We start from the raw sequence: 15310 nt of genomic DNA, 5'->3' as shown, positions 1-15310 counted from the left end.
TTTACTTGCAGAAGGCTTTGCTTCCTGAACTGTACTGTTTTAAAAAAAAAAAAATCCTAATTGAAATAATATTAAGGGTCAGGTTTAAACCTACAAAAACACAGGAAATGCCACAGTTAAGAATGAAACTTTCCTGAATAATGCTACTGTACTTCAGTACTGCATTTTACGCTGCATTGCAAAACAGTATCTAAAAATAACAACCTGCCCTTAAATAAAAAGTCCTGATCACAGTTGGAGAGAATACAATTCTCAACTCAGTTTCCAAGCTACCAATATTTAAAGTCAGATCCTTAATATAGGTTTCTGTAAATGCAATATTGGCAATCATGAGATTATTTTTTTTGTTACGAGTATTCTAAAATGTTCTTGAGCCCTTTACTGACTCAATGAATCAACCAGATACAGCACCCAAAAATGTTAAACCCTTTTAGCAAATCAACTACAATTTCAAGGAATATCAGTTTTTAAATAAGAATCCAGTGGAGATAACTATCCAGTCGTTAGTAGTACCCAGTGAATTAACTGAAGGCAAAATAAACTTGCCTCCGTTCAAGAGGTAAAGCTCTTTGCTGATTCTTTGATGAATTCTCCTTGTGTACAGTTATTAGAAAGACCGCACAATCTTTCCACTTACAACTTTTACTCCCAGCATAACTTCCCTGATAGTTGTTAATAGAAAACCTATTAATTAAAATGCATACTTTTGTTCTTGCAATCCTTTTATACTATAGGTTGCCAATGAATTTTACTGTACAATTGTTTGCTATTTCAAGAAGGATCCATAACACAGAAACTGAGACCTAATTTTCTCCCAGACTAAAGATCTTTGATTTCTTTAACAACTAAATGCAGGCATTAAATTTGATGAAATCTATAAAACAAGCCATGTTTTATATTTGTTTTAAAAATACTTCTAATTTGCCACTTTTGTTTTTCTTTAAAATGGTCAAGCCGGTAGGAAGACATGCCAACTTAAAGCATACACTTACAATTTTACTTAGAGCTAAAAAAATTTAAGTAAGCATATTATAAAGTCAAAGTAAGAATATTTAATGTCTTGGAATTAATTTTTCAAGTCTGAATTAGCTAGTCATGTTTTGTGCTTCATTCATTTTTTTAAGACATCTTATTCCATCTTGTTAGGTTCAAGGAAAATTTTATTCATATAATTGATAAAGTTAGTTTTTACACTTCAACTTGTATATTAGCTAAAATGCATCTTTTTCATTATGGCAAAATAATGATTAGAGCTAGAACACCTGAATAATTACATATTAATTTATTATTACTCTAATTTAAAACCTCAACACTATCCCCACTTTTAGCCTTTTGGTAAATTCATCCCTTTTATAATCAATTTCCAGGCTGGAACTTAAGTGTTTTGCTGCTGTTCTGTATGGGATAGGTTTGAGAAGAGTTTGAAAGCACAAGTTTGTTGCTTACCTATGGAGGCACTAGCGAGCAACAGTGATTTAAGAACACCGTTATACAACAGAATCATTTAATCTGTATAGAAAAGTAATACAGCTTTTTTTTCCCCTTTTAAGCTTCCAGTGTGTTTTATACCTTTTGAAATAACACGCCAGTGACGTTGCAAATGTCATTGCTAAATTGGATTACACTCACTGTGTGTATTTTATAAGCAGGAAAGTTTAGCAAAGCAGCACATCTTGTGATGTGAAATGATGCTATTTGCATGCTTTTGATCTATAGCATAGTCTACGTTTAACTGAAAAACTTCGTGAAGCTCTACAAAGTTATTTTGTTTTCTTACAAAGTACAGATTTTGAGAGAAAGCTAAATCTAAATAATATGCAAAGCAAAATACTAAAGAAATATCATTATAAGTGTATAGCTTTAACATATTAGCAAAATAGATATAAAATGCAACCAGTTTTCTTTCCAGCACATTCCCTGTAACTGGGTTAATGTGCAAGTGGTTTCCTCCATTTATACAGAAAGATTTTTATTTTTAACATGCAAGATTATTGTACTTATCTGCTCCTAGAAAATATGTACTGTATAAACATATCCTTTATCTTGAACTTCAGTATTTCTATGCTTCCAAGAAGACTAAAAACATCTGGTTAAATTACTACGTGTGAGTACAATATGCAGGCAAAATCCTGTAAGAATCGCATATAAAATAAACCATGGCTTCAATCCTTTTTGTTTTTCCAAATGTTCAGTGTGACCAGTCTGTTGAAATCGCATCTCTGATACGTGTCAGCACAATAACAACTGATGTACCGAAATGCTTCTTTTCCGAATAAAATCAAGTTCTGTTCTTGTTCTACAGCTCCCAATGTTTTAAAGTTTAATTCTGTTATGTGTGTTCCCCCCCAAAGCCCCCCAAACCGGAATGGTACAAACTGTTGCACACCAGCGGTGATGGCTCCAAGGGACTGGCTGGACGGAGTTGTCATGTGTCTGCCTGTCTACACTTGCTGTGCAGAACATCCTCTCACCTGTACAGCAGGCACAGACAGGCAGTCGCATGACAACCCAGCCTGAGGGACAGCCGCCAGTGGGAAACCGCTCTGACACACCAGAGCATCTTCACCAACAGCTCCAGCCAAGAGTCACTCTGGATCTCAGACGGCCGGTCAGTAACCAAGCCGCGTACTGCAACCCACCTAGAGTCAAACCAACACTGCCTATAAAATACAATAAAACCCACTGCTGAAATTTTTACTGTGCTTCCTATAGTACTGTTTTCCTAGTTGTTCTCATTAACTCACTAACAATAAGTTTTATTTATACGCAGCTTTGCGGCACCATTGTATGTTTCGTCCTCCCATTTACTTCTCAGGCATAACTCGAGCAACTCGCATTATTAGATTATTGTCGGTATGAAAAATCACTAACATTCCTGCTAGCCACAGAAGCCGAGAGCAGCTTGTTGTGTGGCAAGTTAATTCTATGAACAGACACAATGTTAGACCTTAGAGTAACTTCTCCCCTTTCCGCTCTCTCACCTCACTTATCTGCATATCTTCCTCCCAAACCACACAGAATTTTACAATTGGGGATAAACTGTGAAATTATAATACAAAGTGCATCTATCACTGGATGTTGATAATACTATCCTTTCCTATTGAAACAGAATGGAAATGTTTTATTTGGAAATAAGACTAAACGGGATTTTTCCAATAAATGTAAATTTCACATTTTTAGAAGTTCTCCTCCTAGAGCCCAGCTTGGCATCCTTTGCACACCAATAATGCCAGTGAAATCTCTGGATGCTTTAGAAAAAATAATAAAATCACATTCTCTGACCATGCCCTGTAAAAATGCTCCACCACTTTACAAATGGCATCCTTTTGTTTACAACAAAGAGCTTTTTGATTCACAAGCTAGAATGGTGTTCCACATTCCCAAAGTCCATTTTATCCTAACGTAAAGTGGCTAATTCACAAACTTCAAATTTGCAGGTTGACTCTCAAATGAACCTTAGCACAAAAGCTTACAGCGTTCTGCGTTACTTAACAAAGCAGTAACAACTGAGAGCTAAAATGCTCAGATTTAATCTTTTTTGTGTAGGTACGCCTTATAATACTTTAGCTAGTTTTCTTTCATAGAGTATTCCATATAATACTATTATTTGTGAGGTCAATGAATGTGCTAGCCTTGCACTTATTTACAATAGCCTCAAAGTGGTACACAGTGTTTTCCTTGCTTGATTTTAAGCAAGTGGAAAAGCACAAAGTCATGGTACTGGTCACGCAACAAAGTTACGAACACAAGCAACCCTACGCAGGATCAGAAACTAATCCAGATTAGTATTCACATAACTGATACCATAACTGCTTTACCCGCACTGTTCAAACATCAGCTTGATATTTCCATAATTATAAGCCTAAAAAGTATTCTTAGGCACTGATTCCCGTCTCATCAAGAATAAAATCCTGTTGTATGTTTGAGCAGCAACAAAACCATGTCAAGAAACCAATCGTTTCTTTTGTAATACTGATATCACACAACAAATTTTGAAATCTTTTGCCAAAGTAACTTGCTTCAAAATGCATTCCACTGTAGATTCTTCACTTATAAAAGCTGTGACTCACAAATAAAGGAAATAATTTACATCCTTCTAATGCCACTAGCAAGCAACCACTTGCATTCAGAGAGCGATTTTCATCTCAGAGTAAATTCCAGACTACAGAAAATGGGCTCAGCTTACACTAGAGGGGGTACACAGCCCTAGAGGTCCTAGCAAGCACTGTAGCTTTGTAAAGTACATTGTCAGAGCTCACTGGTACGCAAGCTGCTGCAACGTTCCTTACTCAAGGGTAGAGGTGCAGGGGGAACGAACACATCACTGTGGCAGGAGAAGGAAGGTGAGACCTGACTTTCTGCATCGTCCCCAGCTGCGATGGAGAGGCTCTTGCTACTGTGCAAGGACTGCAGAAGTGACCGGCCCGAGTGGGAGGCATGGAGGATCTGAACTCCCTACGACCTCACAGCATGCACAGCCGTACTGAGCCCGGGCACAGTCCAGACACATAAACATGGGTATCACTTCACACATCACTGAAGACTACATATCTTACCAGGGTGGAAATACAACAGCATGCAGCCATTTCAATAATCATCTGAGAACAGGATGTGACAACTACCAAACCAAGCTGAAAGCGAGGAGAATATTTTAAGGAGAAGAAATGTAATTATAAAAATTGGAATTCAGCCAAGAGATCAAATATTTGGCTCCTTTATTTTCAGAAGCCAGTAGTTTTGTTTCTGAAACAAGTCACCGGTCTTTTGATTAACCTAATGGTCAAGCCGTGGCTCTGACCATCTTCAGAAAGTATCTAAAACAGAGCTTACTAATTTTTTAAGTCCTACAGAGAAAGGTCCAGTAAAAAAAAAAAAAAAAAAAATCCAACATAACTTTGTGAACTCTTTCCCAGGACAGAATAATCAAATTACACAGCAAATCTGTACCTAAGGAGGAACTTCTTCCACCAGCAAAGCATGGAATACTATGCTGTTATCTTCTCTTACCACTCTAAAAAATTCCTGAGTGATCTCCCATATTGGCCTGAATGAACTACTGGTATTTTCATGACTCTCAAAACACAACTGTTTGGCAATTAAGAGACATTATTTTAAAATATACATATGGAAATCAGACAGCGGCCATTTCCCTCCATGTACTACTCAGATTCCCAGGTGACTCTCCCTAGCAGACTATCAAAACAAACAATTTATTTTTAAAGTTGCATAGCAGAAGACATTCCATGAGTATTTTCAGGAATTTTCATATTTCACACTAAACAAAGATCAGACTCAAAAAAGCAACACCAAAACTACCTAAAAAATTGCCACAGCACATCTTGGATGCACCTCCAATTGCTTGAGACAGAACGCAGTAAAGGGTGTTAATCTCACCACATCACTTATCATATTTTAGTTACAGTTACCTGTACCTAATCTAAGAGAACAAGTTCTAGTAGCTTCAAGGTCCATCACAAAAACCAACAGCTTCAGATTTTCAAATTCATAAAGGCACTTTTGCATTTCTTTTTAATTCATTTTATGTCATTGCAATAAAATACTTCAAATTATGTTTCAATAATCTGAGAATAACACTTCCCCTCTTGACACTTAGCACTTGGCTCCTCCCCTCTGTCTGACATGCACTCATTTTCCTGTTACAGTAAATACATTTGAATCCCTTTAAAACTTAAATAAAAGGGCAAGGGGCAAAATCTTCAAGATTAACGTAATTTGTCCCTCAGTCTTAAGGTCTATCCCAAAATGGCTACTGACTCAGGAAAAAAACACTACTGACCAGCGCAGTTTGCACCATCAGCAGTATTACTGAAGTAACTACCTATGATAAGTACCACATTCTGGATTCGCAGGACTCAAGAGAGCTCTGGCTTATGTACATGCATTGCAGGACCTCTCCCCAGTGGTTCTAGAAAATCCACTGCAGTAAAACACTAAGTTAGTTTAAACAGAATATGAATTGTCTGCACAGTCCCCATCAACCAGCTCCCTGTTTTGTTGGGGTAAGCCAGTGTTTTGATTATTACTTAGAATAAGATGGAAAGATTGGATGATGTTTTAGAGCTCATTTAAAACTCTCTTTACCTGTGCCTCTTCCATCCAATGAACTGGTTCACCCCAAAAGTCACCAAATTTTTTGCTGAAAACATTTAACTTGAAAAAGAAAAATTTAAAAATCACAAAATAATAGGATTTTTTTTTTAATGTAGCCCAATTTTTCCACAAAAACCAACACAAACCTTAAAAAAAAAAATCACAAGGGCTTTACTGTAAAGCTGATAGTGCACATAATAATTCTATTTTAACCTTCAAAAATTAACAAGAAGACTGCTGGAGTTTTGGATAGAGGGTATCAATACCAACATTGTTGAAAAAATAATTAAACAGAACAGACGAGCTGCCTAACAACATATTCAACAAAGTGAGCAACCTGGATGTCCTGTTAATCATAGGAATGCTTTTTCCAGTCCTCATATTACTCACCTCAGATTTACTTATCAGCAGCGACATTTCTTACCAAGGTGCATTTTTTGTCACATCTGAAAATCCATACCAACCGACTACAGAACTCTGCAGACAGGCTTTTCATCTTCTCAGAATATGAGGCCGGAGAACAACTGTTATCATTAAATCAATTGCTGTAGTTACTTTTAGAAGTAACTTTACCCAGACAATTTATGATTAACTTACAGTAGATTTGCAAGAGCAGTCCAAACAGAACATTCCAAAACAGGTTGGTGGGTTTTTTTGGTTTTTTTCAGACCAATGTGTGGAAACCACAGGAAGAGAGGAAAAAAGTAAAACAAAAAACAAACAAAAACACCCCGCACAACACCCTGTATTTATGTTATCAACATTTCAACAGAAGTCTTAGAGGGTCAGCATTCTCCATGAATCAAAACCAGAAAATTTAAAGAACACACGTAAAACCTTAAAACGTTCTTTCAGCTCAAGTCTGTACAAGCTGATTTAATATTTTAAGCTGATATCGGAAGACTGAATAAATACTGGGTTTTTTTCCCCCAGCAGAAAAAAGTTCTTCATTCCTTACCTCATCATCTTTATACCAGGACAAGCTTTCTGCAGTTAGAACGAACCAGTATTCCTTGGATCCTCCTTTCATGATGCCAATATTGTTGATGGTCAGCCAGCCTTTCCGGATGACCTGTGCAGAGGTGCAGTCAGGCACAAGTTTAGTCCATTACTCATTTGACATAATTCTGTTGCTGCATTCATTCTTGTAAATAAAGACTTGCTAAATAAAACAAGAACAGGTGCGTTTTTTCAGTCTCTGGCAAATTCAAGAGTTTTTGCAGGTTCCTATCATTCAAGAAAAAAAAAAAACGTAACAAAGTGAATATAGTGTTTTCAGTCAAAAGGTTTGAGAAAGAGAGAAGCCCAAGTATTACCGTGTTGTACTTACAGCAAGTATGAGCACATTAAGGATCGTGTAAACTTGAAGATATATATTTGCTGTGTAATAACACATTGTAAAAGTCCATACAACTTTATATATGACTACTCTGTTCTAGTCTAATTGTTAAGATCATTTGTAAAGTTTGATACTAGGAAAAGCACCTAGATTCCGGCAAAGCAAGTAGCTTCTGGCACACACTGGAAATTTTCAGGAGGGGTTGAATCAAGTGACAAAGTGGAGAGGTCTTCTACAGTTAATTTGAAATTAAGATAGGAAGTGGTAAGTAGAGGTATATGAGAGCTCTTTTCCTCTCATAAGGTAGAAGAGGAAAAGAAAAGAGGGAAAAAAAAAACCTCAGGCAGCAATAAAAAACAGAGGAAAAATGGGTAAAGCAGAACTTTATAAAATAGATATAAGCCAAAGATGAAAGAACAGATGGGAACAGCATACCTATAAATACTAAGGCCCGGAGTATCATGTAAAGAGAAATAGGGACAAAAGAAAACTTAAGAGGAATGAGACAACTCCAGACGTGAAGAGAGGATGTTCATGAGAACTGGTTTATGGATCATATAGAAACTTTCAATTTTATTGGAACATTTATTGTTCTCCAATACTTATATGAGAAAGCAAACATTCCTTCCTATCATACTCTGAACAAGACAACAGAACTCTCCCAATCACACAGATGCAGGGAACCTCAGCCATTCTGTTTCTCTCCACAGCAACACCCTTTACTTGCCTATGAAGTACTGAGATGGAATGAAGTAGTGCTCAGAGAAACCCTTCAGAACTCCCTCAACAAGTCCCACAAGCACGGACTTGCGTGATCAAACATGAGTTTCCTCTTGCTTTTAGAGAAATGTACGAGACTGTGACATTTCTCTCATAGGGCTTTACAAGACTAGTAACTCCAGTATCAACAGATAACCAGAGAAAAACATTGCTCAATATCTATTCCTTGTCAGCTATAAAAGTTTCAGAATCAGAATTCACTCCCATTCAGCATGTACGTTCATGTAAGCTCCCTGAAAAAAACAGCTTTGGTATTGCACAGAGCAAGGGACTAAGTTATATTTGATAACTAAACCAAAGAAAGAGATCAGGAGTTGCCCCTGAAAAGCTGGTAAAAGTATTGGTAATGCACATAATCCAAGAGTATCAATTTCATTTCAAATAAGATGATCATGTTTTCCCACTCACTACCAACCAGGCCAGCAGAGTAAGAAAACCACTGAAGATCCAAAAACAGTCTACGGGTTTTCAGCCTGTAAGAAAAATCACTAAGAAAGCATTGATTTGGTTCTGAAGACTCAGAAAGCTATGAGAGAACTGGACATGACTCCCATAGAGAGACTCAAGAGTATAGCACGAGGAGATTGGATGGAATAGCCTGTACCACAAAGGTTTCTGCAGAAGTTTGTCATTATTTTTAATATTCATCTTCATGGGGGGCGGTGGGGTGTGAGCGGAGAGGGGGCATTACTGAGTACAAATAGACACGGAATGCTTGTCCGAGTGCAAGTTAAGGGAAACATACTGATACGAACTTGATTACCCATCAAATCCTCATTTTATTTTACAATGTTTATTGAAGTAAACTTTTAACAGGAAACAAGCAACATGCATATATAGCCAGTGTACTAGCCTTCAGGCAGCTGCCACAGAACAAGTTCTGGCACCAAGTTAACTTCATTTTTTTTCTGCGTTGAACCATGCAAGTGCAAATGGAAGAAACTTTAGGAAAAATCCAGGAAATTAAGGTTCCCCAACCACTTGAACTTAGCTCCGCAACAAGGCAAGCTGTATTTGTACAGCAGACTAAATACTTCACAGCAAACGTGCAAAGGTGGTTATTCCCATGTTATAAAGAAATTGAAATAAGAGGCTATGAGATAGGATGCTGTTGAACCATGATGTCTGCAATTGAAAATGCCGTGTTGCTCCCTATATAGCACATATCCACATAGAGGAAGCACATGCAGCCGGGCCAGCACACTACTGAAAGCTGATTTGGACACAAATCTTAGAGAGAGTAAAAGATTTGAAGACAGATGTCACAGTGGGGATAAAGAGGTGGTTTCTAGAAGTAAGAACCAGTAAGAAACACACGAGTAGCATGTTCAAGAACCTTACAGGTGATGAGCACTTAAAAGGGAAGGGAAGTAGCACACACTGCTTATTCCATTCAGTGCTTTCCATCATCATTACCATAGGCTTTGTAGCACATTAATAAGAGTCAAATTTTCTCAATTTGACAAGAATGCATTTGTGGTATAGGTCTCAAAACAGACCAAGCCAAGATTTTAAAATCTAAACTATACAAGCCCTTTAAGAAGTAATGAAGCTTTTCATACTTCTAATGTAGGAACTACATTAGTTGCATAGCTCCAAAAGATTGTCTTGCTCCAGTCCAACGCATCTCCCCATAGATGCATAACCATCGCTGGGTGTGGACAGAAACAAGCTGACTTGCTAGTACAAACATTGGTCACTGTCTTGTAAAGGAAGGAATTTGCCAGTTGTTTCCTCAAAAATCCTGTGTGCTGAGGATTAGATCCAGCTGTCATTCCCACACAACACTGCATGAAAAGCAGGGCACCAAGCTATAGCAATATCTTGGGTACATGTTTTTCATGTGCAAATTTCTAGACCTGTTTATCTATATTCCTCTGGGAAAACAGGGTACTGTGTTCTCTAAAATATCCTGGACACTACAACAGATCATAATTATCCAAAATACTTGGAAGCAGTTCCAGGGGACATCAAGAGAGAGAAGATGAGCTTAGTGTGCTAAGCCTCATGTTGTTTTCATTGAATTGTTCCCATTTCCCAGGCACATTTTGTTAACTACAAAAAGCTACACTTTCTAAATACTCAGTACCAGTGTTGGGGTCAGGGGGAGGGAGATGTTGGATCAAGGTGTAACTGCAAAACAAAGTGAGATTAAGCAACATAGTTTTACTTTCCAGAGAAGGTGAATAACTCAAGCTATATTTTAGAAATAAGTGTCCTTCCATGGGCAATAAGCAGCAAAGATTTTCAAACAGACTTTTGAAGTTAAAAAATAAAAACCTCTGATGGGCGGGGTGGTTTTTTTTTTTAACTATCATGTTAGCTATGTTGTATTGTACTTCAAACTTGAAAAATGAAAGTAGTGTGTTTCATTATTGTTTACACTAGTTCATTTTCTGGTTGGTTTGGATTTGAGAGATCCATTTCAGTATTTTCTATCATATTTCTAAATGTCACTCTGTGCAAACCGGATATTAGTGACATGAGTTATGAACTTCAGGAAGGTGAAAAATATGGGTATTGCCAAAAGCTAGTGAAGACAATATTCTGACCGGTAGTCGGACTCCATGTACAGGATGAACAAGAGATGACACAGTTCCTTCCTTCAGGGTCCTGATACCTAACCTGGGTGTCTGAAAAATGAAACTTAGAGGGTACGAATGCACATGAACAAGCCAGAAGGAAGTCATTTTCTGATAGTTCAGCTGCACAAAACCCATATCATATCTGTTCTTATTCTCCACCACTTCACGGATAAACAGGAAAGCAGGATTTGACACAATAAGTACATTTTATGTATTTCTGCATGACTTATTCATTCCATTAAATCCAATAAGGTATTTGTAAAAGAAATACATTAGAGAATCAGAAAGTGTTCCATTCCTTTAAAAGAACTATTTGAAAGATGATTTCAAGATAAGTGAGAGATAAGTGAAATTGACTGGGCAGACAGAAGTACAAGTGTGAAAATCATGAGAACAGCTATTTCCACAACAATACCAGCAGCAGCATTTGTTGAGTTAATATAACTCTCTATTAAAGTTGTGTTATGTAACTCCATTGAAATAATTTTGAGCACACAACACAACTCCCAGCACTACTCTATCTTCTAATCACTGTCATAACAACATGTGTTACCAAATAGTAAGCACATTGAGAGAATAAAAGTTGCAAAAACTACTCTGTGAGGCATCCTTACAAGCTGTCAGTTCTTTGGGTTCAAATATGAAGATTCTCGCACTACAGAGGCTAAAAAGGAACAACAGATCAGAAGGTAAACCTAATACAGTATTTCACTGTAATTTGCCAAATGTCAGAGCATAAACTGATCAGATCTGTTCTGATACTGAACTCAACCAAGATCTCGTGACATTGCTTCCCCCAAAATCACTGCACAATGTATCGCATAACTTAAAAATAATGGCAGTGGCTTAAGTCCTAAACATATGTCTACTTTAAAGAAAAAATTAGTTTTTACTGAAGCAAAGCACTCAGTAGTGAAAAATTGAAACATGCTGCCAAATGTAGTTAAACAAAGATTGAGGCGACTAAGTCAATCATGAAGGAATCTTAACCTAAAAAATAAGTATAGTTAAAGGCCATTTAGAACAGCAATACTTCTCTAGTCTTGATAAGGTGAAAATTCAACAGTAGCATGTCTCATTCAAGGATATTTCAAAATTTAGCATCATGTGGTTGTCCATGGGCACCACCTCTTTTATAGAAACACTGGCAGTTCTTAACAAAACAGCCTTGTCATGATTTTTCATGACCACCTCCCTAACCATGGCACAAGTTTCCATTTCCATCTACTTGCTTAAAAAAATTCCGTAAACACATTTTTTTTTTCCTGGGTCATGCAGGGTAACAGGATTTAAATATATCTGAAGAAAAGAAGCAGCAAAGTATGCTACAAAGCAGGATTAAAAAGAAAAAAAGAAAAAAGGGGTTACCAGGGAAAAAGTTACTTATTAGCACTATGGTTCAGGCCAGCTGAGGGGGTCTGAATGCTACTTGTGTCCAGAACAAGTGAATCAGATTGCTGGCATAACATTGTAAAAGAGGCAGGTCAAATAAAGCCTTCAAACCCAAATCTCCAAATCACTCGGACAGTGACTTGAAACTCATAGTTCAGATTAAGCCCCTTCTCCAGTTACAGGGGCTACTTCAAGCACAGCAGCAGATTTTGCCACAGAAGTAAAACACAAAACAGAATTTCATATAAATTACAAATAATACTCTATAATTTGAGTATCTTGCATTCTCAGACAGAGTATCAATTGGGCACATGGAGCAATGACACCTTCATCTTCAAAGGTTTATCAGGAAGAGGAGCTTTAAACACTAAATTTTAGTCACCAAAACAAATCCCAACACACAGAATACACAGTTAAGAGTGGGTCAGCTTTCAGGAACCAGATTTTGCTAGTGTGCTGTGTAAAACCAAGCATTACACTGATTATTTCAAGCAAATTAGAAGACAGACTAACCTGTGGCTTAAAAAGAAACTTTGTGAAGTCAGGTCAAAACCTCAGGCGGTAGCAAAGAAAAGACAAACAAAAAAGGCCAAAGATTAAGCGTGAGAGGATAAATTAGTAGTAGAGGAAAAAGGAGCAAAAACATGTTAAGAGGAATTGGCATTACACTTCTTCCAAGAGCGCAGTATTGCTGCGCTCATCTTATTTCTGAGATACACAGAAACAGTTAATAGTTATCTGCATCATTCCAGTTCAAAGGAAGCTACAAAAAAGAAAAGCAATGGATTGCAAATGAGCATCCCACTATTTTGGGAAAACTTAATGATCTTGATCTCCCGAGAGATTCAGTTCAACTGCTGTTCAAATCAATGCTGCCTAGTCCTTTTTCCTTTCTTGAATATAAGCTTAGCTTAAGTTTGTTTGAAATGATAACTAATATAATTTGATGATGTGGCAACAAACTTGAAAAATGTGTATGTTTTCATCATAGAAATTACCAAAGAATGCACACGATAGAGATTTACTTTTTACACCTAACCATCGCTGAACCAGTAGTAACTTGTTATAAAATTAACTGCTGTTTAGACAATTAATTCTAATTAGTAATATTAAATGCATTCACATATTTATTTACTCATGATGTGGAAGGGTTAGAAAAGAGTCTGTCCATGATATGTTGATCCTCCTGGTGCTATGAAAAGAATGCTAAAAAGGCTTTAAATATTTCTAATTTTATGAATAAAACTCACTTTTTCTATCAGAAGTAATTCCTTTACAAAAACAAAATACCAAGAACAGTACCTGTACCCATAAACAGCATGTTCATTTACGCAAGAGCTAATGCTTCCTTTCAGTTACCAGAAACTTACTTGCCCACCTTTCAAAAAGAGGTTTACTATGAATAGAGGCACTTACATCAGAAAAAAACTGCTTTCCAGTTATATAATAAAATAAACACCAATTAGTCATTTTAGTTTGAGAAACTCAGTAAATTATAAAAATATTAATTTTATTCAAAGTTTTCTACAACATTTTAAGTTATACTAGTTCATACTTGTAACAGCAGGTTAGTAGCAGTTAAGTGATGAACTGCAATTATACTTTGTTGAGGAAGTGTTACAGACAAGACAGTTTAACATTAAATAGTTTAGTAGCAAGTATTCAACAAACCAATGAGTTAGAGACAAACTTTGCCCTCTGAGAAGCTAAATGAAAAAGCAACAATAAAGCTTACAGAACTTAGCTCGTACAATTTGCCTTGAAGGCGGTAGATTGGTTCCCTGAAATAGCAAATTGCAAAAATGAAGTTTTATTTCAGAAACATTTTCTCATTCTTTTCAACTCCAAACAATTAACTTACAAACATCTGTTTATTATCTTTAAAATAAAAGGTTCAGCAAAGTCCTTTATACTGAAAGTAATCAAGTCTCAACATTTAATTTAAAACGCCAAGCTTTTTCTCCACTTCTTTAGAGAGAGAACATTCACTTAATTAAAAAATCATTCACTTTATTTGTGTATTTTTGAAGAGCCAGATAATTGGTCGATTTTCCTTTTATGAGACACTCTAAAGCGATGACGGTTGTTGTGTTTGACACATGTTCCAGCACAGCTAGATAAGAAGTAAATCTCTCCTCAGAGGGGAGAGACTAGTCTTTGAAGCCATTTCAGTGTTTAGACCTTTCAACTTTTTTCATTTTAGTCCAAACCATATATTACATCAAAAATGCCACTCATGCTGGTCAGGCTATGGGAGACCATCACATCCAAGAAGTTAATGGATTATTTTAACTAACATCTCAAAAATGACTAGCAATTTCTTGGTGGGATGAAGAGGTTGGATTTCTATCCCCAAAAAGATGACTAAGTTTTCAAAAAATGCTAGAACTCTCATCTACAGCAGCAGAATAGGAGACTTCCTGAAATCTCAGGTTTATCACCTGAGGGATATAACGTCAGTGGTCACATTTGAAAACCTTGACCTTTCACCTCCTGAGCATTGTTTGACCAAATTGCACATGAAAACATCAGGAAGACGTTCAATACTGGTAATTATTTATACAAAATTTCATTGTCTTATTTTTACTAGAATTTTTTATTTCCTTTTAAAGTATGTACTAATTCCATAACATTTTCTTTCTGTTTAAGACTTTGCAAAACCCTCAAAGCGAGCAGAAACCATCAAAGTTGTAGCATTTTCATTATTTTCATCTCATATAAAAAAGAGGACCGACCCTGTGAAGTACTGAGCACCCCTGGCCCACACAAAAGCAAAGAAAGAAGCAAAGCTCAGGAGCACTTAGCATCTTGCAGAATCAATTGCATATTCTTATGTGATAAAAAGAAACAAACAAGTCATTACATTAATGTATCTCAGTGAAAATGCTAATTAATCTGAGACCATCAACCAGTTATTCTTCATTTACTTTGAGAAAGGCCTATGGTACATAGTCAACGTCTTTGTGAAGTCAACTGAAAGTTTTCAGAAGAGGTAAAGGCAAATCTGCTTTTGCTTGCTGAATTGCCCCTTCACTGCTATTAAACTGTGAACACGTAAGAACTAGTAAAACAACTATGACAAAGCACACACAAGCGAGTACTC

General features: G+C 36.6%; 1 protein-coding gene across 5 annotated transcripts in view; it reads right to left on the bottom strand.

Annotated features, from left to right (window-relative positions):
- Window positions 1-15310, bottom strand: part of DNM3 (dynamin 3) — a 182920-nt gene that overhangs the window by 119112 nt on the left and 48498 nt on the right. For 3 of the 5 annotated variants that reach the window (XM_050900709.1, XM_050900711.1, XM_050900708.1), the window contains exons 14-15: window positions 13959-13988; window positions 7070-7183 (exon numbers count right to left, since the gene is read on the bottom strand). In XM_050900709.1, the coding sequence (XP_050756666.1) occupies window positions 7070-7183; window positions 13959-13988 (144 nt within the window). The remainder of the gene's footprint in view (window positions 1-7069; window positions 7184-13958; window positions 13989-15310) is intronic. The other 2 variants (XM_050900713.1, XM_050900712.1) reach the window with 1 other exon arrangement.

Source organism: Gymnogyps californianus, chromosome 8 (genome assembly GCF_018139145.2).
Source record: "Gymnogyps californianus isolate 813 chromosome 8, ASM1813914v2, whole genome shotgun sequence".
Classification (NCBI taxonomy): Eukaryota; Metazoa; Chordata; class Aves; order Accipitriformes; family Cathartidae; genus Gymnogyps; species Gymnogyps californianus.
Note: the sequence above shows the minus strand (reverse complement) of the source record. Positions and strands in the feature narration are given on the sequence as shown.